Source organism: Schistocerca americana, chromosome 1, assembly GCF_021461395.2.
Source record: "Schistocerca americana isolate TAMUIC-IGC-003095 chromosome 1, iqSchAmer2.1, whole genome shotgun sequence".
Classification (NCBI taxonomy): Eukaryota; Metazoa; Arthropoda; class Insecta; order Orthoptera; family Acrididae; genus Schistocerca; species Schistocerca americana.
In genome coordinates this window covers 568956259-568983799 of record NC_060119.1, presented here as the reverse complement: position 1 = coordinate 568983799, position 27541 = coordinate 568956259, and the positions used below count along the sequence as shown (strand labels likewise).

General features: G+C 46.2%; 1 protein-coding gene and 1 non-coding gene across 2 annotated transcripts in view; one reads left to right on the top strand and one right to left on the bottom strand.

The window, feature by feature from the left end:
• LOC124606593 (ER membrane protein complex subunit 2-like) overlaps positions 1-27541 on the top strand; it is an 81123-nt gene that overhangs the window by 9674 nt on the left and 43908 nt on the right. Inside the window, exon 2 of the mRNA XM_047138581.1 lies at positions 2772-2885. Coding sequence (XP_046994537.1) covers positions 2772-2885 — 114 coding nt within the window. The remainder of the gene's footprint in view (positions 1-2771; positions 2886-27541) is intronic.
• On the bottom strand, positions 26575-26647 carry Trnar-gcg. The gene has a single exon. It is a non-coding gene; the product is annotated as a tRNA-Arg (tRNA).

The following is a 27541-nucleotide window of genomic DNA, read 5'->3' as shown; positions in this document are numbered from 1 at the left end:
ATGGAATGGTTAGGCCACAATAAGATAAAGGTGACTGCCAAGAATGCATGAATGCTACATTTAGCTTTTTTCGTTGTTGTGAAGAGATCACTTCTGATGCTCTGCAAAAAATGTGCCATGATATCACATAAATTTGCATGCGCTGTCTGTCTATGTTGTGGTTGTGGTCTTCAGTCCAAACACTGGTTTGATACAGCCCTCCACACTAGTTTGTCCTGTGAAAGCCTGGACAATTTAACCCCCTTCCCTCTTCTCTCCAGTACTAAATCAGTGATCCCTTGATGTCTCACAAGGGAACCTCCCCATCGCACCCCCCTCAGATTTAGTTATAAGTTGGCACCGTGGATAGGCCTTGAAAAACTGAACACAGATCAATTGAGAAAACAGGAAGAAGTTGTGTGGAACTGAGAAAAAATAAGAAAAATATACAAACTGAGTAGTTCATGGGAAGATAGGTAACATCAAGGACCGCAGGAGCTCGGTGGTCTCGTGGTAACGTGAGCAGCTGCGGAACGAAAGGTCCTTGGTTCAAATCTCCAATCGAGTGAAAATTTTAATTTTTTATGTTCAGTTTATGTGACAAACTCTTATGTTTTCATCACTTTTTTGGGAGTAATTATCACATCCACAAGAAAACATAAATCGGGCAATGTAGAAGAGTCTTTTTACCCATTCGCCAAGTGTACAAGTTAGGTCGGTCGACAACATATTCCTGTCATGTGACGCACATGCCGTCACCAGTGTCGTATAGAATATATCAGATGTGTTTTCCTGTGGAGGAATCGGTTGACCTATGACCTTGCGATCAAATGTTTTCCGTTCCCATTGGAGAGGCACGTCCTTTCGTCTACTAATCGCACGGTTTTGCGATGCGGTCGCAAAACACAGACACTAAACTTATTACAGTGAACAGAGACGTCAATGAACGAACGGACAGATAAGAACTATGCAAAAATAAAGTAAGTAAAATTTTCACTTGTGAGAAGACTTGAACCAAGGACGTCAATGAACGAACGGACAGATAATAACTATGCAAAAATAAAGAAAGTAAAATTTTCACTTGTGGGAAGACTTGAACCAAGGACCTCTGACCTCTTCAACTGCAGCTGCTCACGCTACCACGAGACCACGACGCTCCTAAACTCACGTACTCCTTGATGTTGCATATGTGACCCATGAACTACTCAGTTTGTATATTTTGCTTATTTTTTCACAGTTCCACACAACTTCTTCCTGTTTTCTCAATTGATCTGTGTTCGGTTTATCAAGGCCTATCCACTGTGCCACTGTCCCTTGTCAGAATGTGTCCTATCAACCGATCACTACTTTTAATCAAGTTATGCCACAGATTTCTTTACTCCCCAGTTCTATTTAGTACCTCCTCGTTGGTTACATGATCTGCCTGTCCAGTCTTCAGCATTCTTCTGCAGCACCACATTGAAAAAGCTTCTAGCCCAGTCGTCCCTGAAATGTTTATCATCTGTTTTTCCCTTCCATACAAGGCTACACTCAAGACAAATATCTTCAGGAAAGACTTCCTACCACTTAACTCTGTATTTGATGTTAAAAAGTTTCTTATCCAGAAACACTTTTCTTGCCATTGCCAGACTACATTTAATATCCTTGTGCATGAACCTGTAATGGATCTGGGAGTACCGTATTTGTCGATACTGAATTGAAAATGTTTTCTTATATTTTTGTCAGAATTTGTTATAATTTGTCTTATTATATGTTAATTTACTTCTGTTTTTGAGAGTAAAAGCATATTGATTACTATTAGAAAATGTATCGAAGAATAGCAAAGAAACTAATTGTGTAAAATATCTTTGACGTTGGAGTAGTCTTTGACTATAGTCAGTCCGAGTCGGAAGCTAACTCTTGGTGTGTGTTGACGGAAGAACAATGTGAAGGTCGCAGTCATAAATAATTTTGAATTATGTTACTATTATTTTTGTATTAACTAAAAAAGAAGAAACTACATTTGAAGAAACTGTATTTGAAACATCAAAATGAGAGAAACACGCTGAACCACGTCATTTTCTGCGGCCGACAACGATGCATTGTGGAATCATACTTAGACAACTGAAGCCAAGACTTATATTTGCTTGCAAACGTCTAATGGAAAAGGTACTGTCACGAAATATGGCAAATTTAAGTTTATAAAAAATAGTGACCATATTTTCAACTTGTGTAATAGCCGGGATGCCATATTTCAAACCACAGCACATTAAAAAACAAAAATCACTCAAGCAAGTGCTTCCAAGAGATTTTATTTATTATAATACCCAATCCCATGGTGTGGAACACATTGGGAACATATGGATAAGCTTGCAATGAAGCCCTTTCACTTTTGGTTAAGTCTGAGCCCTTGGCCATGAGACTAATCTCTTAGGATCATAAAGAATGTTGAAAGAAAGTTAGTTCTGCTATGAGTGAAATTGGTGGAACTTGTAGGGAAATGGTTCCAGCCACACTCTACATTTTTTCCCTAAAGACATTGTGTTTGATTTTATTCATCTTTGAAACATGACCCTGAATTGCAGTGGTGTATGAATTAAACTGTTAATGAGACACATTCCCTCTTCTTTCTCGTAGCAATTTAATTTTTCAGTGCTTAGCTGTGCAGACTCTGTCTTTCAATCCAATACATTATTTGCTTGTTTTGTGCACACTATTTACCTTGTCGTAATGAGTTTTTCTGGTGCCTAGGTTGTTTACAAATTTTAAAAAAGCGGTTGCTTTTGTTTACCTTTCTTTGTATTATGTTTCAGAGGTTCGTGACTTGTTTCGGAAGTGGAGGGAAGAGAATGAGAGGAACAGTCGTGAGATAGTTGATTTGTGGGAAACTGTTCTGATGAAGAAAGTTCATAAACTAGGTGACGAAAGTGAGTTCTAGCTGAGAGTTAAAGTAATTCTAACCACATAAAGTTTCATTAATATAACATAATTTGTAACTTCCACATAATTAGCTGCATAACATTAAATTTTATCATGCTTTATACTCATTTAATACTCTTGCAGTTAGTAAAATTGTATCCATTGCAGCTGACAGCAGCACCCATTGTCTTGGGGTAGCATCTTTGTTTCATAATCAAAACATTTTCGGTCCCAGGTTTGAATCCCGCTGCTGCTTAAATTTTGATTAATAATCAGCATTGGCAGCCAAAGACTTCCAGCATAAGAAGTCACTCTCATTCTGCGAACGGCCGTGTCAAAGAGGGTGGAGGAGCGGACAGAGTTTCAGGGCACTATCTTGTCCTAGGGGTGGGAAACTGCCCCTAAAGGCGGAAGAATCAGCAATGATCAACGGCGTGAGGATGCAGAAGGCAATTGAAACCACTGCATTAAAGGCATGTAACATGTATCCACAGGACATGTGGCCTGTAATTGGAGAAGTGTCATGATGATTTCTCCATTGGCAAAAGATTCTGGAATAGTCCCCCATTCAGATCTCTGGGAGGGGACTGCCAAAGGGGAGGTTACTATGAGAAAAAGATGGAATAATTAACGAAAGGATAACATTCTACGACTCGGGGCATGGAATGTCAGAAGCTTGAACATGGTAGGGAAACTAGAAAATCTGAAAAGGGAAAAGCTAAGGCTCAGTCTAGATATAGTAGGGGTCAGTGAAGTGAAGTGGAAAGAAGACAATGATTTCTGGTCAGATGAGTATAGGGTAATATCAACAGCAGCAGAAAATGGTATAAAGGGAGTAGGATTCGTTATGAATAGGAAGTTAGGGCAGAGAGTGTGTTATTGTGAACAGTTCAGTGACAGGGTTGTTCTTATCAGAATCAACAGCAAACACCGACAACAATAGTTCAGGTTTACATGCCAACATCGCAAGCTGAAGATGAAGAGATAGAAAAAGTGTATGAGGATATTGAAAGGGTAATACAGTACGTAAAGGGATATGAAAATCTAATAGTTATGGGGAGACTGGAATGCAGTTGTGGGGAAAGAAGTAGAAGAAAAGGTTACAGGAGAAAATGGGCTTGGGACAAAGAATGGGAGAGGAGAATCACTAATTGAGTTCTGTAACAAGTTTCAGATAGTAATAGCGAATACTCTGTTCAAGAATCACAAGAGGAGAAGGTATACTTGGGAAAGACCGGGTGATATGGGAGTATTTCAGTTAAATTACATCGTGGTCAGACAGAAATTCTGAAATCAGATACTGAATTGTAAGATGTACCCAGGAACAGATATAGTCTCAGATCACAATATAGTAGTGATAAAGAGTAGGCTGAAATTAAGACATTAGTCAGAAAGAAGTGGGATGTTGAAGCACTAAGGAATGAAAAGGTATGGTTAAAGTTCTTTAAGGCTATAGATACGGCAGTAAGGAATAGCTCAGTATGCAGTACAATTGAAGAGGAATAGACATCTCTGAAAAGGGCCATCACAGTCATTGGAAAGGAAAACATAGCTACAAAGGAGGTAACTATGAAGAAACCATGGGTAACAGAAGAAATACTTCAATTGATCTGTTGCGGGGTGTTGATGGTGGAACCCAGGACTCCAGACGGCCGAGCTGAAGCCAGGACCCACCGCTCCGTATTTCGTCAGGAGGGCGAGCAAGTTCATTAGCGCCAAGGGGTAGTGCAGAGTGATACAGTGGTATTTGGAAGTATTCCTTGATTCAAATAATTTACAGTACTACGGTGGCTGCAGCATAGTATCAGCGTGCTGCCCGCAGCGTTGTCCCGCGAGTCCAGCCGGCTCAGCAACTCCTGCTATGCCGACGCCGCTGCTCCATCATCAAGGCCGTTCAGCTGGGAGTCGGCCGTGCTTGCCCGGTCGCCGCTCGCCGATGCATCGTGTCTTGCGCCGTGTAGTTGCCTGCAATTCCGGAGACTGTTACAGTCTCTGGTCCCCGCCGCCTTCCGCCCCGTTTGGCTTGCTCTGTCTGACCATGGGACGAAGGTGGTTGTACTGGTCACCCATGGCTCTCAGCTGCCATTGCTCCCAGGACAGGACTGGACTCGAACCCGCGCCCTCCTGGATGCCATGCTACAACTTGCCGCTAATGGTGTTTGCCAGATGGCAACACCCGCCGCCGCCCCTGACACTGTTTCAGCGCTGCAGCTCCTCCCGCAGCATATGCCTCGCCCGGACCCCAGTATGTTAGATGGGAAGCGAACGTGGCCCGTCGTGGACCCATTGCAGACTGCTATCACTGTCGTCCTTCAGGCAGACCATGCAGTCTCCAAGTACCCAGCTGCTGTTCTGTCCCACCCCTGTGTTGTTTCCCCGGAGGCGGAATATAGCCTGAACAAGTACATAGAAATAAAGTACAGGTTACACAGAAAATTTACAACATTGCTGCCAGACTGTCCCCTATAAGCGTAGACCAACAGAGGTCCATCCCGAGTCTCAGCTGACCTGGCACACACTCATCTCTAGCTAAACGTGCCTGACTATTTATACTGCTTTTCCCCTCACTTCTGACATAGTGTCATAGAGAGAGACAGAAACTATGGCAGGGGTAAATTCCCATATGTCAGCCACTTACACATCGCCCTCCTGGCTCTGTCCTAGTGCCCCACCTCATACATCGCAATAACTTCAAGCAATGCTGCAGTTCCCTGCCTTGCTGTTGCTTCACACCAAACAAGTTGTACGTGCAATATGCTGCTGCAGCTCCGTGCCATGTTTACTCTGCCAGGCCTACTGGCTGCCGATTATTACCACACACTGCCAGCGGCCCCAGACTTCATCGCCCAACCGCGCCTTTGCTGAATTTTAACAAAATTCCCCTTTCTTATGACTAAGACTAATACTAGCAGAGCACTCCTCCCTCCTTTCAGTAAGATTCGTCCCGAATTGAAATATAACAGGCATGGCCTGTGACTGCATAAACTTATCTTGTTCACAAAACTTATATGCTACAGACTAAAACTAATGAGAACGTAAAAACATTAATCCTACCCCTATACACTTTTTACACTGGTTACCAATGCCGTAGGCAACTGATGTGTTGGTACCTCCTCTACTGGTGCATGTTTCCACACCCTCCACAAAGCTATACTCAATAAAAATAGAAAAATGGCACACCCTGTGGCTGAAATGCTCACTGTCCTTATTCTGTCGGTGCGATGCTGTTGTAACGTTCAAATGTGTTCCAGTACTTTATTAACCGTGATAGATTCTTCCTGCGCATCAATAAAGGAATGCAATGTTTCCAAAGCTCTGGATTTAACGTGGAGTTTAAATGTCAGATTCGGTATTTGCAATATCTCCAGAACCCCTTCCCACTACAAGTCACTACAGCATATTACGACATCTTCAAAAATTCCTGATAGTGCACTCCACTCCTATCGAATTCTCTGAAAATAGTCTCCCCCATACAATGACAAAACTAAAACAACAAACAAAAAAATGCAACTATTATCTGACCCACCAAAACACAAAAAGATTCAAATTATCCCTTGATACAAAAAAACAAAATGTAAACATGCCATACAATATTACATACATAATAATTTACTGTCTCTCTGATCGTAATGCATATGGAACGTAATGCATCCATTGTTGTCCCTCCGCCATGACTTTCTTCTTCTGTTTGCTTTGCCTAGCCTCTGCAATTGGGTCACTTCCTTGTAATTGAGGTAATCTGTCCTCCATTCCTTTAAAATGTTTTACTTTACTTTCGTGGATAACGGAGGTTTTTGTTGGCAGCTGCACTTCACCATTTACAGGCGAAGTCATCGCCATGACCTGGTATGGTCCCTGGTACTTCAAGAATTTTTTCGTCTTTTCCTTAGGTGTGTATGGATTTGTGATCAGTACCCATTGACCTACCCTGTACTGTGGTAAAGGTCCCAACCACTTATTCTGTTCTTCCTGCCTTTCCAACGCCTTCATATTGGCCTTCTGTACCCTCTTTCAGACTTCCTGTATTGTTCGTGCAAATTTCCTCACTGCGTGCCCTTTAGCTATCGATTTTGGACATAGAACGTCAAACAGTGATGGCATCTATCTTCCATAGACCACCTCGAACAGTGACATTCCGACCCCCAAATGCATTTTAGTGTTATGACTTGATACCATGTATGGAAGATTCTCCCATTCGCCGCCGGATGAAGTGGACTGGTCCATAATTTTTTAATTCTCAATAACCGTCACAACTGTGTCATTAATTCAGACATGAAGTTTCTTTTCCTGATCCGTAATTATGATATCAGGCACCCTGAACTTCAATAACCAGCTATTTACTAAAGCTTGTGCTACCGTATTTGCCTGTTGGTCTGGTATTGTGACCATGGCTAGAAACCACAGAAAGTGATCAATTATAGTTAAAACGTAATGATTCCCTGTTGGCGTTTTTTTATATGGCCCGTAGAAATCTAGCCTGATAACTTCGAAAGGTAACCATTGCAATGGAATTCTTGTGCACATCACATCCGCTCGCTGCGCACACGGTACACAATTGTTCCACCCCCCCCCCCCCCCCCCCCCCCCCCCAGTGGGTCCACAACTCTTTTGTGGATACGTGCGTAGCGAGCACGGGACCCCGAGCTAATGTGGCCCTCCTTCCTTTCCAGGCTGCATACCTTCCTTTTCCGCATCCTTCCCTATCCCCCATCTTCGCCCCCCCTCCCCTCACATCTGGCACTTTCCTTCCCTTTCTCCCCCTCTGGGGGAGACGGACACTCATAAATTTAACACATTCTTCGCCTTCTCTGCTTGTATGTCTTCATCCTTCCTTTGCCCTTCTCTTTTCCTTACCTCTTCTCTTTACCCTTTTCTCTACTGCGGCATTTGAGACCTCTCTTCTTTCCTTTCCCTTTCCTTGTTTTTCCCTTTCTCTTTCTTCCTCCCTGTGCGTGTCTGAAGGCCGACCCATGCATTTTCCATTTTCGTGCGTAGCCGGTGACAGGGTAACGCGTAATTCCCCGTCCCGGGTAGACAGGTAGGACACGTACGTACCCCCTGGTAACGGCTGGGCCCAGGGAGGGGTGATTACCCGAGCTGATACCTTCCGAAAGTGCCGATTGGTCCCTCCGTCCGTTTGTCGGGAGGTGTGACCTGAGGTGTGTACAATCACCTAAGGCGGGAGTGCCCTTAGAGAGGGCCCCCACAAGGGAGGAGCGTGCCATCGGAGACGCCGGTAATCATGGGGGATCCTTCCGCAATGGTTTCCTCACCTTCCACTATGTCTGCTCACAAGCGTAAGTTCACTGAGTCTCAGCCACAGACAGTTCTTCCATCGTTGCCACAGTTCCTTGTTGTTTCTCGGTCTGATGAAGGTCACGACTTCTCCATGGTCAACCCTTTCATTATTCAGAAAGGTGTCGACGCAATTGCAGGTTCTGTAAAGTCTTGTTCCAGATTACGGAATGGCACCTTGTTGTTAGAAACAGTCAGTGCCCTCCAGGCACAAAAATTGCTGCGTACTTCACTTCTCCACACCTTCCCTGTCCGGGTGGAACCGCACTGTACTTTAAATTCCTCGCGTGGAGTCGTTTATACACGCTCCCTTGATGGATTGTCTGACGACGAAATTCAGCACTACCTGTCTGACCAGGGCGTAACGGCTGTTCATAGAGTTATGAAAAGGGTTGTCACGAACATCATTCCAACCCGCACTGTCTTCTTGACATTTGACAAAGTTCAACTCCCATCCAAAATCAAAGCGGACTATTAGATAATTTCCGTTCGCCCTTATGTCCCAAACCCTACGCGTTGCTATCGGTGTGAGCGGTTCAATCACACCAGCCAGTCCTGTTCCAATCCGGCCAAATGTGTTACGTGTGGCAAGGATGCCCATGAGGGTGCTTGTCCACCTCCATCCCCTCGCTGCATCAACTGTATGGGTGACCATGCTGCTTCCTCTCGAGATTGCCCCATTTTTAAAGACGAAAAGCTCATCCAGGAAATCAGAGTGAAGGAAAAGGTGTCGACCTTTACTGCTCGAAAATTATTCGCCAGTCGACAGCCCACCGTGCCTCAGACAGGAAAATACAGCACTGTCCTTGCTTCTCCTCGGCCAACAAAGGAGGCGGCCACACGGACTTGCGACCTCACCTTTAGTGCCACTGGGGTCCCTACAATTTTGTCTGCCTCCACGACAAATTTCTCTCATTTGGACCTTTCGGTCGGTACTGTTCCGCTAGCTCAGCGCTTCGAATGGTTCGCCGTTGATGATACACACTCGAGTGATCACTTTCCATGTGTCCTTAGACTGCAGCCTCAACTGCCCTATATGCGCCCGTGACGCTGGAAGTTTGCCCAAGCCGATTGGACACTTTTTTCGTCTCTAGTGACATTCGATGACCGTCACTTTCCCAGCGTCGACGATGAGGTCACGCATATTACCGACGTTGTTCTTACAGCTGCGGAACATTCAATACCACGCACCTCCGAATTGCCCCGGCGCCCCCCAGTTCCTTGGTGGAACGAGGCATGCAGTGACGCAATACGTGAGCGGCGACGTGCTCTTCGCGTTTTCCGTCACCATCCTACTTTGGCCAACTGTATCTATAAGCAGTTCCGTGCGCGATGCCGTCGCGTCATCCGCGATAGCAAGAAGGAAACTGGAAATTCTTTATTAGCTCATTTAACACCTTCACTCCCTCCTCGGAAGTTTGGAGTCGGATTCGATGGTCATCAGGTGCGCCTAGTTTCTCTCTGGTCTCTGGGCTCACTGTCGTGCGTGATACGTTAGTGAACCCCGTCGCAATTTCTAACTCCTTGGGTAAACACTTTGCAGAGATTTCGAGCTCTTCAAATTACCCGCCAGCATTTCTCCCGAAGAAACGTGCAGCGGAAGTGCAACCTCTTGCTTTCTTCTCTCAAAATCGCGAAAGCTATAATACTGTTTTCTCCATGCGGGAACTCCAACATGCACTCTATTCTTCTCGCTCCTCCGCCCCAGGACCGGATGGTATCCACATCCAAATGTTGCTGCATTTATCAACCCATAGTCTGCGTTACCTCCTTCGCATTTATAATAGAATTTGGACCGACAGTACTTTTCCCAGACGATGGCGGGAAGCTATCGTCGTTCCTGTTCCGAAACCTGGAAAGGACAAACATCTCCCCTCTAGCTATCACCCCATTTCTCTCACGAGTAGTGTATGTAAGGTTTTGGAGCGTATGGTGAATTGCCGTTTAGCTTGGTGGCTGGAGTCCCGCAGTCTTTTAACACCTGCCCAATGCGGTTTCCGAAAGCATTGTTCTGCAGTTGACCATCTTGTTTCTCTCTCCACTAATATCATGAACCATTTTTTCCGGAAACGCCAAACAGTAGCAGTATTTTTTGATCTGGAGAGAGCATATGATACCTGTTGGAGGACAGGCATCCTCCACACACTTTTCTCTTGGGGCTTTCTAGGTCGGCTGCCCCTTTTTCTTCGCGAATTTATGGCAGAGCGCACATTTAGAGTGCGGGTGAACACTGCTCTCTCCCGTACTTTCTCCCAAGAAAACGGGGTACCCCAGGGCTCCGTGCTAAGTGTTGTACTGTTTGCTATTGCCATAAATCCAATTATGGATTGTCTCCTTCCTGATGTCTCGGGCTCCCTCTTTGTGGACGATTTTGCGAACTACTACAGGTCTCAACGGACCAGCCTTCTTGAATGACGTCTTCAAGTATGTCTCGATCGCCTCTACTCTTGGAGCACCAAAACCGGCTTCCGTTTTTCTGCCAGTAAGACCGTTTGTGTTAATTTTTGGCGACGTAAGGAGTTTCTTCCACCCTCCTTACATCTAGGACCTGTCAACCTTCCGTTTTCGGACGTCGATAAATTCTTGGGTCTTATGTTTGACAGAAAACTGTGCTGGTCCTCCCACGTTTCCTATCTTTCGGCTCGCTGTCTGCGATCGCTCAACGCTCTCCGTGTCCTGAATGGTACCTCCTGGGGAGCGGACCGAGTGGTCCTTCTCCGCCTCTATCGCGCCTTAGTGCGCTCGAAATTGGACTATGGAAGCATAGTTTACTCCTCTGCTCGGCCGTCTATTCTTCGTCGTCTCGACTCTATCCACCACCGTGGATTATGTTTAGTGTCTGGAGCTTTTTACACCAGCCCTGTGGAAAGCCTTTATGCTGAGACTGCTGAACCTCCGCTGTCCAATCGGCGAGCAGTCCTTCTGAGTCGTTATGCTAGCCATCTGTCTTCCATGCCCGCTAATCCCGCCCATGACATTTTTTTCGACGCCTCCTTTGATGTAGGGTATGCAGGCCGCCCCTCCTCCCTACTTCCACCGGGAGTCCACTTCTGTCAACTGCTCCATTCTCTTTCCTAAAACCTTCATGACAACTAGGGGTACAGCACCGCCTTGGCTCCGTCCCCCGATCTGCCTGCTCCGTGACCTTTGTCAATTTCCCAAGGGTGGTACCCCTTCACTTGTTTATCGTTGGGCATTTGCTGCTCTATGTGCACAAATGAAGGAAGCCACATTTATTTACACTGATGGCTCGAAAACATTGTTAGTTGTAGGGAGTGCCTATATTGTTGGCGACACCCCAAATCAACTTCGGCTTCCCAACCAGTGTTCGGTTTATACTGCGGAGCTTTACGCTGTTCTCCAGGCTGTCCACTACATCCGCCGCCATCAGCGGATACAGTATGTTATCTGCTCAGATTCTCTCAGCTCTCTCCTCTGTCTCCAAGCTCTTTACCCTGTGCACCCTCTGGTCCACCAAATTCAGGACTGTCTGAGCTTGCTCCACCTGGGGGGCGTCTTGGTGGCGTTCCTCTGGCTCCCGGGACACTTTGGTATCTGTGGAAATGAGGCGGCCGCTATTGCGCCCAACGCTGCAGTCTCTCTTCTTCGGCCAGCTATTCAATCTATTCCCTTCGCCGATCTGTGGAGCGTTTTATGTCGTCGTGTTGCTTTTTTATGGCACTCACATTGGTCGACACTTCCCCATAATAAATTGCGGGAAGTGAAAGCTCTTCCCTGTGCTTGGACCTCTTCCTCCCGAACGCGTCGTTGGGAGGAGGTAATTTTAACTAGACTCCGGATAGGGCACTGTCTTTTTAGCCATTGACATCTTTTAAGCGGCGATCCTCCCCCATTCTGTCCCCACTGCTCTCAGCTGTGGACGGTAAGACACCTTTTAATTGAGTGCCCCTATTTTACTCCGTTACGCGCCTGTCTACAGCTGTCGCCTGATATATCGTCAATTTTCGCAGATGACACACGCTCGGCCGATCGCATTCTCGAGTTTATTAGTGCCAGTGAAATGACGTCAGTCATTTGAAGCTTTTTTTTTTTTTGGGACGACCAACCCCTTTCTGTAGTGAATTTTTAAGCCTTCCTCCTGCTTTTAGTTTCTCCAATTTTTTGAGTTTCGTTCCCATTGCTGCTGGTTTCCATTTTCGGTTTTTACTGTTTCCTAAGTCACAGACCGGGCGCTAATGACCATAGCAGTTTTGCGCCCTAAAACCAAAACAAAAACAAAAAAAAAAATTGTTCCATATCCCTTCTCCGAGTGCGACACCAAAATCATTCTGCTACTTGCCTTTCCGTTGCTCAATGACCCCCATGCCCTGAAAGCACATGATCATGGGCCTGCTTTAAGACTTCCTCTCTCAAATTTGTTGGTACCACTACCCGTGGTCCACGCCTGGTAACTCTACATGACAAATTTCTCTCCACAATGAAATGTGGTTGAGTTCTAAAACCCTGGTACTTCTCTTCCTCTGTTTGTGCCCTTTGCCATTCCGTGATACTCTTACCCATTACCTCTAATGCGTCTAACTTGCGACTTAATACATCTGCATTCCCTTGTTTCTTCCCTGGCTTATGAATTACTTCAAAGTCAAACTCACTCAATTTTAGAGCCCAGAGTGTTAACCGACAAGAAGGATCCTTGAGTCCCAGTAATCATCTCAACGCCTCATGATCTGTCACGACCTTAAACTTTCTACCATAAAGGTAACAACAAAAATAGGTTACTCCATATATTACAGCCAACATCTCCTTTTCCATTGTGGAATGCGTCCGCTCTGCCCTATTTAACTGTCTGGAAGCATACACTACTGGATGCTCCTGTCCCTTTACCATTTGCCTCAGAACACATCCTACTGCGCCATTTGAAGCGTCACATGATAAGATGAAGTCTTCTTCAAAATTCGGAAACATCGACACCTGAGGAGAAACTAATCTCATTTTTAATTCATCGAAAGCTTACTAGCATTCCTCTGTCCATTGAAATTTAACATCTTTCTTTAAAAGCTTTGTTAACGGCTCAGCTATTTTCGCAAAATAATTTACAAATTTATGATAATATGAACGTAACCCAATACACGGTTGTAATTGCTTCGTTGCATGTGGTGTCAGAAAATTTTGAACTGCTTCTGTTAACCGAGGATCAGTTTGAACCCCTTGTTCACTGATTACATGACCTAAATATTTGACTTGTTTCTGTGCAAAATTACATTTTTCTAAACTTAATGTCAACTTCTCTTAGACGCGATACATATTCTGGTATAGCCTTTGAAAATACTATAATGTTATCTAGGTAAACCATACATGTCTTTGGTTTCAATCCCCTTAAAATACCATCTAATAATTGCTGAAAAGTGGCCGGTGCATTCTTCAACCCGAACAACATACGTATATACTGATAAGTGTCCCACAGGAACAGTAAAATCTGTCTTTGCCCTATCGTCTGGCTTTACTTCCAACTGGTGGTATCCACTCCGTAAATCTATCATCGTAAAATACTTACATTGTCCCATATTATCCAATGTGTCTGTGATATTCAGAATCAGATATGCGTCCAAAATGGTTTTCGCATTCAGAAACGTATAATCACAACAAAACCTATATTTCCTTGTACCATCCACTGACTTCTTAGGTATGAGAACTACATTGCTTGAATATAGACTATCGCTATGCTCTGTGATTCCATCCCGTAGTTGTCGTTCTATAAACTCCTCTAGTAGCAATTGCATATGATATGCTACCCTGTATGGTTTCCTAAACACTGGTGTATTATCCTCCGTTGGTATGTGATGCTTCGTAATCAGTGTTGCCGGTAAACCACTCCGAATAAATCGCTAAATGTCAATAACAATGCCTCCAATGCGACCCTGTCGTCTCTCTGCAAATGCTGTAATTTTCCCCTCAATTGCGCTGCATCGACGTTTTGCTTATGGCTCATATCTAAATCCTCCCTATAGAGGTCATCTTCATCAAAAACCCCCAATGTGGCCAGTTACAGCCCTTTCGAGAAGCTAAAATCCACTCTGCCAAAGTTATCCATACTTACAGGAACCCTATAATCTCCTTCCACATGACTTGCGTGAGCTAAACTCCTTTGCACAAAACAGTGCGCATTATCCAACTCCTCATAACTCGAGAATGGCTCCACCATGTAAGATGTCTCCTTTGGTAAGTCCGTATTTATCAAAACCCAGACTACCTTCCCTGTATCTGCCAGTATGTAATCCTGCTGATTGACCTTTAATGAATCCATTCGCAGTGTAGCTGGCGTCATCTTTGCGTTAAGTGCACCTTGTGACATTCGTCCATTTGCAACCGTTTCCCCCATGCAAAACATTGTTCCACTGAGTTCCACTGTTTGTTGCCAAAGATCTATCTTCACACGATGTTTGTCAAGGAAGTCTAGCCCGAGAATCACCGAATACCCCTCGCCCACACATGGTAACACCTCTACCTGCTCACTAAACTTAGTTCCTGTGATCACAAATTGAAGCACCATCGTACCCAATGACTCCACTTTATTATCCACCACCCCACGTAACCTACAACATGGTGGCTCAAGCCTTCTCCTGCTAACCAGTTCTAGACTAACAACAAACACGTGTGCTCTGCGTCAACCAGAAACCTCTGTTCCCTTCCGTTCACCAAGCATTCCGTCTGTGCATCTGCAAGCACTTTACCTAATTTCCCTGGGACCACCCTCCGACGGTTGAAGCAGTCCCATTCTCGTTTAACGGCTACTGTCACTGAGGTTCCCCCTTACTTTTACTCCTGCAGTTCACTGCCTGGTGACCCATTTTCCCACATGAGTAACACCACAACTGACGCTGACACTGCCTCCTAATATGCCCTACCTGGCCACAACAAAAACACTTAATTTCTGCTGCTCCACCCTTTGCTTCCTCGCATAATCTACCTCGTCTAAGTATGCGGCAATCCTTAGAGCTGCCGCAAGGCCACTGGGATTCTCCATTCTCACCCGATGTGACATCTCCGGCGGTACTCCCCGCAAAAACACGTCTAACGCCCTGTTCTCGTCCTCTTGTAACAGCATTTTATCCGTCTCCCCATTCGGTGACAGTTTGAATGTTTGTGCATTTAGCTTTCGAATCCTGCCTGAGAAAACCTTCACAGTCTCATTTCTTCTCATAACTAATGCACTCAATTTTTCCTGGGAAAACCTGGTACTATTCTGTTCTCCCCTGCAGGTTCGGGGGGTTAGAATAGGCCCGCAGTATTCCTGCCTGTCATAAGAGGCAACTAAGTCTCAAATGTTTCGGCCTATATGTGATGGTCCCCCTCACGGGTTTGACCTCCTCAATTGAGGAAGGACGCCTTACATGGTCCATTATACCCATCGTGCATTGAGACCTTTCTCGTTGCATTGCCGCCCTGCTTGTTCTCCATCACTTGGGCGGGGATACATTCCTGGGTGCGATTTCCACCATGCACTGTGCAGTGTTGCTTTTTGCGGAGACAACAACCATGGACTTCGTTGCACCTAATATCCAGCACGGTAGCCAGTCCGTTGTGGTGGGGGCACCATGTACCCTGTTGGCCCTGACAACACAGGGATCGCTCTGCTGATGCCTGCGCCGTTAACTCCCCACGTATGCCGAGGAGTAGATGCCTATCTCGCTGGGGCATTGTGACTCCCAGCAATGGCCATCCTGCCAGGTGGCCCTTGCTGAGTCTGGGCAGTGCCTGTGGGGAGGGCCCTTGGTCGGAGTGGGTGCCATCAGGGCAGATGACCCGCAATGAAGCGTGGTACATCATCTCTTGCTGGTGGCCAGTCGCCAGCGGTCTCAAAGCATTCGCGGGCTCAATTCAACGCTCATAAGTACGACCCCAAATCGTTCCCCTCCCTGGCCACACCGTGGGAGGAACATAAGGCTCAGGATGGCAGTGACACTTATTCGCCTTGGTTCCTAGTTTGTATGAGAGCTGATGGGGAGTCTTTCATGTCAACAAAGCCTCAATTCTTCAGAGAGCATTTAGAGGACACGTTTGGGGAGGTGGAGGGCTTGTCCAAAATGCGCTCTGGGTCAGTATTGATAAAAACGGCATCCTCTGCCTAGTCACAAAGCTTAGTTGCTTGTGACAAATTGGGGGATGTTTCAGTTACCATCACACCCCGTAAGAGTTTAAATGTGGTCCAGGCTATTATTTTCCATAGGGACCTTCTTTTGCAGTCTGATGATGAGCTGCACGCCAATTTAGAGCGTTGATGTGTTCATTTCATCCAGTGCGTTCATCGGGGCCCGAAGGATGATCAGATTGCTACCGGTGCCTTCATCTTGGCCTTCGAGGGTGATACATTACCGGAAAAGGTCAAGGTGATGGTCTACCGCTGTTATGTCAAGCCCCATATCCCTCCCCCGATGCAGTGCTTTAAATGCTGGAAGTTCCGCCATATGTCTTCCTGCTGTGCTTCCAGCCTCACATGTCGAAATTGCGGACGCCCATCACATCCCAATACTCCATGTGCCCTGCCTCCCAACTGTGTCAACTGCGGAGAGCATCATTCACCTTGCTTGCCAGACTGCAGGACCTTACAGAAAGAGTGGAAAATCATGGAATACAAGACCCTGGACAGACTGACCTATACTGAGGCTAAAAGGAAATACGAACGACTCCATCCTGTGCGAATGACTTCCTAATATGCCACCGCTATGACAACCGTGATAGCCCCATCAGTTCAGCGAATTCCAGTCGGCTCACCAAGCCGTACAACTCCACATGCCCTCTTGCCCATGGGGGGCACTACCCACCCTGTTGCTCCCTCACCACCTACTTCAGGAGCAACACCCCCCCCCCCCCCCCTCACACCCATTGGAGAAGAGTCAAAATTCATCGGCTCCTCCCACAAGCAAGGGGTCCCTTGGGTCCCTCCCTTCATAGATTTCCACAAGTGGGAAAGATGATGCCCGGCAGTGGCATAAGTGCCCACAAGCAGCTGGTCGTAGGGCTTCGCGATCCTCCTTCCGTCCCGGAGACCGAATCGGTGAAGCCCTCCCAGCCAGTGAAACCCAAGGAGCAGTGAGAAAAGTCCAAGAAGAAGACCTCTAAGACGAAGGAACTTGAGGTGACACCCACCCTATCGCAACCTACAAGCTCTGTGTCTGAGAGCGAGGTAGAGATTCTGGCATCCACTGAGGACCTAGATCTCGCCGGACTCTGACACAATGGATGTCACTCGCACAGGTACTCAATCAGTGGCAGCAGGTAACCCATTGGCGTAATCTCCCTCCCCAGTCCCTTCACGCCTTTCTCGGCCATGGACAATGTCATCCTCCAGTGGAACTGCAGCGGTTTTTTCCACCATCTTGCTGACCTCTGACAATTTCTCAGCCTTCACCCTTTCCTTTGCATTGCTCTTCAAGAAACATGGTTTCCGGCGATGCTGACTCCCGCCCTCCTTGGCTATCAGGGTTATTATAGGAACTAGGCAGCTTATGAGAGGGTATCTGGTGGGGTCTGCATCTACATTCTTCACTCCCTTTACAGCACGTCCGTCCCTCTACAAACACCTTTAGAGGCTGTCGCTGTTCGAGTGTGGACGCCTCAGGCTGTTACTGTATGCAGTCTCTATCTTCCACCAGACGGTGATGTCCCGCAGCATGTCATGGCTGCACTGATAGCCCAATTGCCGCCACCTTTTCTGTTACTGGGCGACTTCAATGCCCATAACTCTCTGTGGGGTGGATCAGTGGCAACAGGCCGAGGCAACATCGTTGAGGAAGTATTGGCACAGCTCGACCTTACTCTTTTAAATAATGGTGCCCTCACACATTTCAGTGTGGCGCATGGCACGTACTCAGCCATCGACCTTTCGATCTGGAACCCTAGTCTACGACTTGTGCGGTAATGACCACTTTCCTATCTTTGTCACTTCCACAGTGTCACTCTTCTGGGCGTCCCTGCAGATGGGCTATGAATAAGGCTGACTGGGACTTGTTCACCTCCATTGCTACTATTGAGCCTCTTTCCAATGACGCCATTGATTCCGCGGTTTACTCGGTCACCACCTGCATCATTGCTGCCACAGAATCTGCCATTCCCTGTTCTTTTGGGTCCCCTCTGCGGAGGACTATGCCTTGGTAGTCACCCGAGATCGCTGAGGCGATTAAAGATCGCAGGCGGGCACTACAGCGTCACAAGCAGCATCCCTCATTTGGAACACCTCATCGCCTTTAAACGGCTCTGTGCGCAAGCCCACCGCCTCATTCGCCAACACACGCAGGAGTGCTGGGAAAGGTATGTTCCCACCATTGGCCTCCGTACCTCTCCATCACAGGTTTGGGCCAAGATTACTCGACACTATGGCTATCGGACCCCCCGTTAGCGTACCTGTGCTTTCACTGAATGGAGCAGTCTATAATGACTCCGACACAATTGCAAACACTTAGCAGAGCATTTTGCTCAGAGTTTTGCTTCTGCAAATTACCCACTGGCCTTGCACTCCCTGAAAGAGCGGTGGGAATGTTGGATCCTTTCATTTCACACACGCCACCCTGAATCGTACAATACTCTGTGCAGTGAGTGGGAATTCGAAAGTGCCCTAGCCGCTTGCCCTGATACAGCTCTTGGGCCAGATCGCATTCACTGTCAGATGCTCAAACACCTCTCGGTGGACTGCCAGCAACGCCTCCTAAACCTTTACAACTATATCTAGGTTGAGGGTGACTTCCCATCACATTGGCGGGAAAGCATCGTAATCCCCGTGTTGAAACCTGGCAAGAACCCACTGGATGTGGACAGCTACCGCCCCATTAGCCTCACCAACGTTCTTTGGAAGTTGCTCGAACGCATGGTGAGCTGGAGGTTGAGTAGGCTGCTTGAGTTTTGGGGCCTTCTGGCTCCGTCTCAGGGCGAGTTCCATAAGGGCCGCTCTGCCGCCGATAATCTGGTGTGCCTGGAGTTTGCCATTCGTACGGCCTTTGCCCACCGTCAGCTTCTGGTCACCGTCTTTTTTGACATGCAGAAGGCAAACGATATGATATGGCGACATCACATCCACTCTACACTTAATGATTGGGGTCTTCGGGATCTGCTCCTGATTTTCATACAAAATTTTCTGTCGCATCGTTCCTTCCATGTGCAAGTTGCGACTTCCTGAGTTCAGGAGAATGGGGTACTGCAAGGATCTCTCTTAAGTGTCTGCCTCATTTTAATTGCAATTAATGGGCTCGCTGCAATGGTGGGAACGTCTGTCTCAGCTTCCTTGTATGCTGATGGCTTCTGCCTATACTTTAGCTCCACTGGCATTGCAGCTGCTGAACGGCAGCTGCAGAGTGCTATCTGCAAGGTGCAGTCTTGGGCTGTAGCGGATGGCTTCCAGTTTTCGGCTGCCAAGACCTGCGTTATGCATTTCTGCCAGCAACGCACTGTTCACCTTGAGCCATGGCTTTATCTTGTCAGCGAACCTCTTGTTGTGGTGGAGACGCATCAGTTTTGGGATTGGTTTTTGATACGTGGTTGACTTGGCTCCCTCATATTCGGCAGCTTAAACAGACATGTTGGTGGCATCTTAACGCTCTTCGTTGCTTGAGTCACATCAGCTGGTGTGCCAATAGGTCTACCTTTCTACGGCTGTACAGTCCTGTCTAGATTATGGGAGCCTGGCTTACGGTTTGGCATCACCTTTTGCTTTGCAGTTACTGAACCCCATCCTTCACAGCGGGATCTGGACAAGCCGTGTCAACAGCATACTTGTGGAGGCAGGTGTCCCTCTATTGCGGTTCTGCCAATGATTACTGGCCGCTTATGCTACACTCGTTTGTAGCTTGCCTGGGCATCCCAATTATCATCTCCTGTTCCCTCAGTCGGTCGTCAATCTTCCGGAATGGTGGCCCCGGCTAGGGTGTACGATCGTGGTTCGCGTCAGAGCTCTTCTCTCTGGGCTTGAGGTTTCCCTCTTCCATCTCTCTTCTGGGCCTCTCTGCGTATACCCCCATGGTGTGTGCCCCGCCCATGCCTTCAGCTCAATTTGGCACAGGGCCCAAAGGACTCAGTCCCTCCTGAGGCCCTGTGCCGCCGCTTTCTTTCACTTGTTGCCGCGTTTCAAGGCTCTGATGTTGTCTATACTGATGGTTCATTGGTTGCTGGTTGTGTTGGTTATGCTCTTACCCTAGGGGATCATTATGAACAACACTCATTGCCGGCTGGCTGCAGTGTTTTCACTGCAGAGCTGGTTGCCATCTCTCGCGCCCTAAAGTATATCCACTCCTGCTCAGGTGAGTTCTTCGTTATCTGTAGTGACTCCCTGAGTGGTTTACGAGCTATCGACCTGTGTTTCCCTTGCTCTCGTCTGATGATGGCTATCCAGGAGACCCTCCATACTCTTGCCCGTTGCGGCCGCTCTGTGGTCTTTGTGTGGACCCCCGGTCATGTCGGCATCCCGGGAAATGAACGTGTTGACACGCTGGCCAAACAGGCTGTCGGTGTACCAACCTTGGAGATTGGCCTTTCAGATAGTGACCTGAGGTCAGTTTTGCGGCAGAAGGTACTTCGCACCTGTGGTGAAGAATGGCACACCCTTCCTTCACCCAACAAACTTTGAGCCATCAAGGAGGCTACCGGTGCGTGGCGCTCCTCCTTGCGGGTCTTTCGTAAGGACTCTGTTGTTCTGTGCTGGCTGCGCATTGGCCACACCTGCTTGACACACAGCTATTTATTGCGCCGCGAGGACCCACCTTTATGTCGCTGTGGGTCAGCTTTGACGGTGGTCCACATCTTGTTGGACTGCCTGCTTTTAATTCCACGCAGGCAGACGTTTGCGCTGCCTGATACGCTTCCTGCACTTTTATCAGATGACATTGCGATGGCAGATTTAGTTTTGAGTTTTATTCGTGCAAGGGGTTTTTATCGCTTGATCTAAGTGTTTGTCCTTTTTTTGTGTTGTGTGGCCTTTGGCCTACGATTTTAGACTGGGGTTTTTAGTGCGTTTCTTGGTGGTTAACTTTTCCTTTTTTGCTTCTGTGGTCGGCCAACCACTGTCACACTCAGTGTGATTTTAATTCCTTTTTTCTGGTCTCTGTCTGTGTCTTTCCTGTCCTATGTCGTCCCTTTGTCATCACCGTTGTTTGTTCTTATTCTTTGTGGGTGTTTAAAGTTCATGGAAAAAGGGACCGATGACCCTAGTAGTCTGGTCCCTTCAAAAACTCTGGGATAACCCAGCCTCAAGCTCTGCAAACGTCCCCACATTGTTCAAAGTTTCACGGTACAGTATCTACGACTTGGCATTCCCTATCAAGTGTAACTTCGCCACTCTCAACTTTACAACATCCGACCACCTATTGGCCTCAGCCATTGTGATAATGTCATTAAGGAATACCGACACATCCTCCGTTGTTTTACCTGAAAAGGGGTTAATCAATGCCGTGATTGCCGGGTCAAATGGTCTATGCCACTCCACGACTTGTAATTTACTCTCACCCAATGTCCCTTCCCCTACTTGCAGTGCCTCAAATCAACCCACTAATCCTTCATATTTTTCTTTGTCCCTTATCATTGCCTCCAACAATACCTGAATTACTCAGTTAGAGCATCTACAACTTCCACTGCCACAGCCTCTGCTGCTTGTCTTGTTTCTACTATTCTTGTTTATAGCTCTACTGTTAGTATTAATTCCACTCTGCTACTCCTAAAACTTAGTTCTTGCGGCGAATCTTTGTCCATCTACATTCTGAACAATTACGCACCAAATGTCCAAATCTGCTACAAATAAAACAACTCTTTGGCACCCACTTTGTATACGGTAATACATGACCTGACAGGTTACAAAAATTACATCACTTAGGTGCTATGTCATCATGTCCCCCATTTCTTCTGAATTCAGATAAATCTACACGCTCCTCCGGCCTTACAAAAGACACCTTCAAAAAGTCGACCCTAATTGACACTTAACCCCTTAAAACACAAAAGAATGACAATAAATCAAACATCACTCACCCATCCCCATCGTGCTCATGTGCAGGTGACATTCCTGTTTTGCTTTCTATAATGGTACAGACGAACACCTTCCAAATGACAAGACGTAACGAGAAGTGTACGACCACCCATCACAAATGCAACCAAACACCTTAACTACCCCTCTACACAGGCACACCCCAACGCTACTTGCTCGACATAAGATGTGGGAGTAGAAATCCGGTACCAACATTGTAACCGGCACCACTTCTGACACCACTGTTGCGGGGTGTCGATGATCGAACCCGGGACTCCAGATGGCCGAGCTGAAGCTGGGACCCACCATGCCGTATTTCGTCAGGAGGCTGAGCAAGTTCAATAGCGTCAAGGGGCAGTGCAGAGTCATACAGCGGTATTCGGAAGTATCCTTTATTCACATAATTTACAGTACTACGATGGGTGCAGTGCAGTGTCGGCGTGCCAACCGCAGCATTGTCCCGTGAGTCCAGCCAGCTCAGCAACTCCTGGTATGCTGATGCCACTGCTCTGCCATCAAGGCCGCTCAGCTGGGAGATGGCCGCACTCGCCTGGTACCCGCTCACCAATGCGTCGGGTGTTGCACCGCATAATTGCTCGCAATTCCGGAGACTGTTACAGTCTCTGGTCCCCGCCGCCCTCTGCCCTGTTTGCTGTCTGACCATGGGACGAAGGTGGTTGTACTGGTCACCCATGGCCCTCAGCCGCCATTTCCCCCAGGACAGGACCGGACTCTAACTCGTGCCCTCCTGGATGCAGTGCGAAAACTTGCCACTAATACTTGCCGGATGGCAACACCCGCCGCCATCCCTGACGCTGTTTCAGCACTGCAGCCCCTCCCGCAGCGTACGCCTCGCCCGGACCCCAGTATGTTAGGTGGGAAGCGAATGTGGCCCATCCTGGACCCGTTGCAGACTGCTATCACTGCTGTCCTTCAGGCAGACCGTGCAATCTCCAAGTACCCAGCTGCTGTTCCGTCCGACCCCGGTGTTGTTTCCCTGGAGGCGGAATACAGCCTGAACAAGTACATAGAAATAAAGTACAGGTTACACAGAATATTTACAACATTACTGCCAGACTGGCCCCTATAAGCGTAAGCCAGCACAGGTCCATCCCAACTCTCAATTGACCTGGCACACACTCGTCTTTAGCTAAAAGTGCCTGACTATTTATACTGCTTTTCCCCTCACTTCTGACATAGTGTCAGAGAGAGACAGAAACTGTGGCAGGGGTAAATTTTCACATGTCAGCCACTTATACATCGCCCTCCTGGCTCTGGCCTAGTGCCCCACCTCATACATCGCAATAACTTCAAGCAACGCTGCAGTTCCCTGCCTTGCTGTTGCTTCACACCAAACAAATTGTATGTGCAATATGCTGCTGCAGCTCCGTGCCATGTTTACTCTGCCAGGCCTACTGGCTGCCGATTATTACCACACACTGCCAGTGGCCCCAGACTTCATCGCCCAACTGCGCCTTTGCTGAATTTTAACAAAATTCCACCTTCTTATGACGAAGACTAATACTAGCGCAGCAGATTGATGAAAGGAGGAAGTACAAAAATGTTCCGGGAAACTCAGGAATACAGAAATACAAGTCACTGAGAAATGAAGTGAATAGGAAGTGCAGGAAAGCTAAGACGAAATGGCTGTAGGAAAAAATGTGAACACATTGAAAAAGAAATGATTGTCAGAAGGACAGACTCAGCATACAGGAAAGTCAAAACAACCTTCAGTGACATTGAAAGTGAGGGTGATAACATTAAGAGTGCAACAGGAATTCCTCTGTTAAATGCAGAAGAGAGAGTGTGTAGGTGGAAAAAATACATTGAAATCCTCTATGTGGGGGAAGATTTGTCCAATGTTGATAGAAGAAGAAACAGGAGTCGATTTGGAAGTGATAAGAGATCCAGTATTAGAAACAGAATTTAAAAGACCTTTGGAGGACTTAAGAGGAAATAAGGCAGAAGAGATAGATAACATTACAGCAGAATTTCTAAAATCATTGGGGGAAGTGCACCAAAACGACTATTCACATTAATGTGTAGAATGTATGAGTCTGGCGACATGCCATCTGACTTTCGGAAAAGCATCATCCGTAAAATTCTGAAGATGGCAGGAGCTGACAAGTGTGAGAATTATCATACAATCAGCTTAACAGCTTATGCATCCAAGTTGCTTATAAGAATAATATACAGAAGAATGGAAAAGAAAATTGAGAATGTGCTAGATGATGATCAGTTTGGCTTTAGAAAAGGTAAAGACACGAGAGAGGCAATTCTGACAGGAAATAAGGCAGAAGAGATAGATAACATTACAGCAGAATTTCTAAAATCATTGGGGGAAGTGCACCAAAACGACTATTCACATTAATGTGTAGAATGTATGAGTCTGGCGACATGCCATCTGACTTTCGGAAAAGCATCATCCGTAAAATTCTGAAGATGGCAGGAGCTGACAAGTGTGAGAATTATCATACAATCAGCTTAACAGCTTATGCATCCAAGTTGCTTATAAGAATAATATACAGAAGAATGGAAAAGAAAATTGAGAATGTGCTAGATGATGATCAGTTTGGCTTTAGAAAAGGTAAAGACACGAGAGAGGCAATTCTGACATTGCAGTTAATAATGGAAGCAAGACTAAAGAAAAATCAAGACACGTTCATAGGATTTGTCGACCTGGAAAAAGCAATCAGCAATGTAAAATGGTGCAAGATGTTTGAAATTCTGGAAAAAGTAGGGGTAAGCTATAGGGAGAGAGGGGTCATATACAATACGTACAACAGCCAAGAGGGAATAATAAGAGTGGACGACCAAGAACGAAGTGCTTGTATTAAAAAGGGTGTAAGACAAGGATGTAGCCTTTCGCCCATACTGTTCAATCTGTACATAGAGGAAGCAATGATGGAAGTAAAAGAAAGGTTCAGGAGTGGAATTAAAATTAAAGATGAAAGGATATCAGTGATACAATTCGGTGATGACTTTGCTGTCTTGAGTGAAAGTGAAGAAGAATTACATGATCTGCTGAATGAAATGAACAGTCTAATGAGTACAGAGTATGGATTGAGAGTAAATTGAAGAAAGATGAAGTTAGTGAGTAGTAATAGAAATGAGAAGAGCAAGAAACGTAACATCAGGATTGATGGTCATGAATTAGATGAAGTTAAGGAATTCTGCTACCTAGGCAGTAAAACAACCAATGATGGATGGAGCAAGGAGGACATCAAAAGCAGACTAGCAATGGCAGAAAGGGCATTTCTGGCCAAGTGAAGTCTACTAATATCAAATATTGGCCTTAATTTGAAGAAGAAATTTCTGAGATTGTACATCTGGAGTACAGCATTGTATGGTAGTGAAACATGGACTGTGGGAAAACTGGAACTGAAGAGAATCGAAGCATTTGAAATGTGGTGCTACAGATGAATGTTGAAAATTAGGTAAGGAAAGAGAAGGTTCTGTGCAGAATAGGAGAGGAAGGGAACATGTGGAAAACACTGATACCGAGAAGGGACAGGATGATAGGACATCTGTTAAGACATGAGGGAATGACTTCCATGGTACTAGAGGGAGCTGTAGAGGGCAAAAACTGTAGAGGAAGACAGAGATTGGAATACATCCAGCAAATAATTGAGAACGTAGGTTGCAAGTGCTACTCTGAGATGAAGAGGTTAGCACAGGAGAGGAATTCATGGCGGGCCACATCAAACCAGTCAGAAGACTGATGACAAAAAAAAACAGCTGACTTTCTTATCAGTGGTATCTTCAGATACATGTCTTTACCTCTCCTATCCATGACTCAAGATCACTTCCATTAAAATACACAATTCTCTCTTTTAGTATTGCAGTTGCGTAATGTTTCCTGCATCCCATGACTTTTGTTAATGTTGCATGCATTCTATTCAGTTATTAGTGCATTGATTCTGACTACACTAAATTTCTATAGAGGCAGCATAAGATCCCTGACAGCTAGCAGCAGTATTTCCAGTTTTCAGCTGCTAAGCACAAACAGCTGTAAGTGAGACAAGAGCCTTGTATAGAGTTGCAACAACACTGAGGTGAGGTGTTTCCATAGAGAGGTTTACAAAATCTCATTACGTGATTGGTTGAGGTAGGCATGCAAAGCTGCTGTGCCTAGCCCTTTGCATCCGTCAGGGATCTGCTTATATCATCTTGACTATAGCCAAGCAATCTGTGGAATGGTTTGCTTTAACAAATCAACACCCAATTCCTTCTCTCATCCAGGCAAGTGCCCTGTCTCTAATGACCTCAGTATCAGTGAGACATTAAGGTCTAGCCTTCATTCCCTCTAAGAGACACTGAAAATCATACTTTCTTTTCCAGGAGCTTGTGTACCATGTGTATTTATTGGTAAGTTTCCAGAATGAGATTTTCACTCTGCAGCGGAGTGTGCGCTGATATGAAACTTCCTGGCAGATTAAAACTGTGTGCCCGACCGAGACTCGAACTCGGGACCTTTGCCTTCGCAGGCAAGTGCTCTACCACTGAGCTACCGAAGCACGACTCACGCCCGGTACTCACAGCTTTACTTCTGCCAGTACCTCGTCTCCTACCTCCTACCTGGAAGCTAGGAGACGAGGTACTGGCAGAAGTAAAGCTGTGAGTACCGGGCGTGAGTCGTGCTTCGGTAGCTCAGTGGTAGAGCAGTTGCCCGCGAAGGCAAAGGTCCCGAGTTCGAGTCTCGGTCGGGCACACAGTTTTAATCTGCCAGGAAGTTTCATATTGGTAAGTTGCTTACTATAGGAATTTGCAGTGTAGCAGTGTTTGCCCCATTCCCAAAAAACAAGAAGGTGTAAACTACTTAATCAGTGGTACTAGATTATCGTTGATAGAATGTCAAATGCAGTTTTAAATCAGAACATTTTTTAAAATGCCACAAAAGTATGACAATACTGCAGGAACTTTTCAAAACTACCAAAGTGCAACCAATGCAACTCTGAAGTGCACTCAAGAAGTTTCTGTAAAAATAACTAATAAACTTCTAGACACTATACTAACAAGTTCCTTCATCGTCTGTAACACGTGTAATTCACTCTTTCTTCTCACTAACTACTTGGCAGATATAATGAGATGTTGTCTCTGCATGTTATGATCATTCATAAAACCCAGATCATTTAGTAAATTTGATACACTTCGGTTGTCTATTTGCAAAATAGAAACTGAGGACTCACAACAGTTGTAACTTCATTTAGAAGTTGATCTAAACACACAAAAGATTTGCAAGCATCACATACAGCCACATGTTCTTCCTTCATTGTGCAAAGATCAACACACTGCTGTAATTTACTTCACTGTGTAATTGGCTCTCCCTGAAACGTGAGTAGAATGCCACTTGTTGATCAGCTTGTACCTCTGTCCCAACCATGATCAGCATCACCATAAGCTTTAATATTG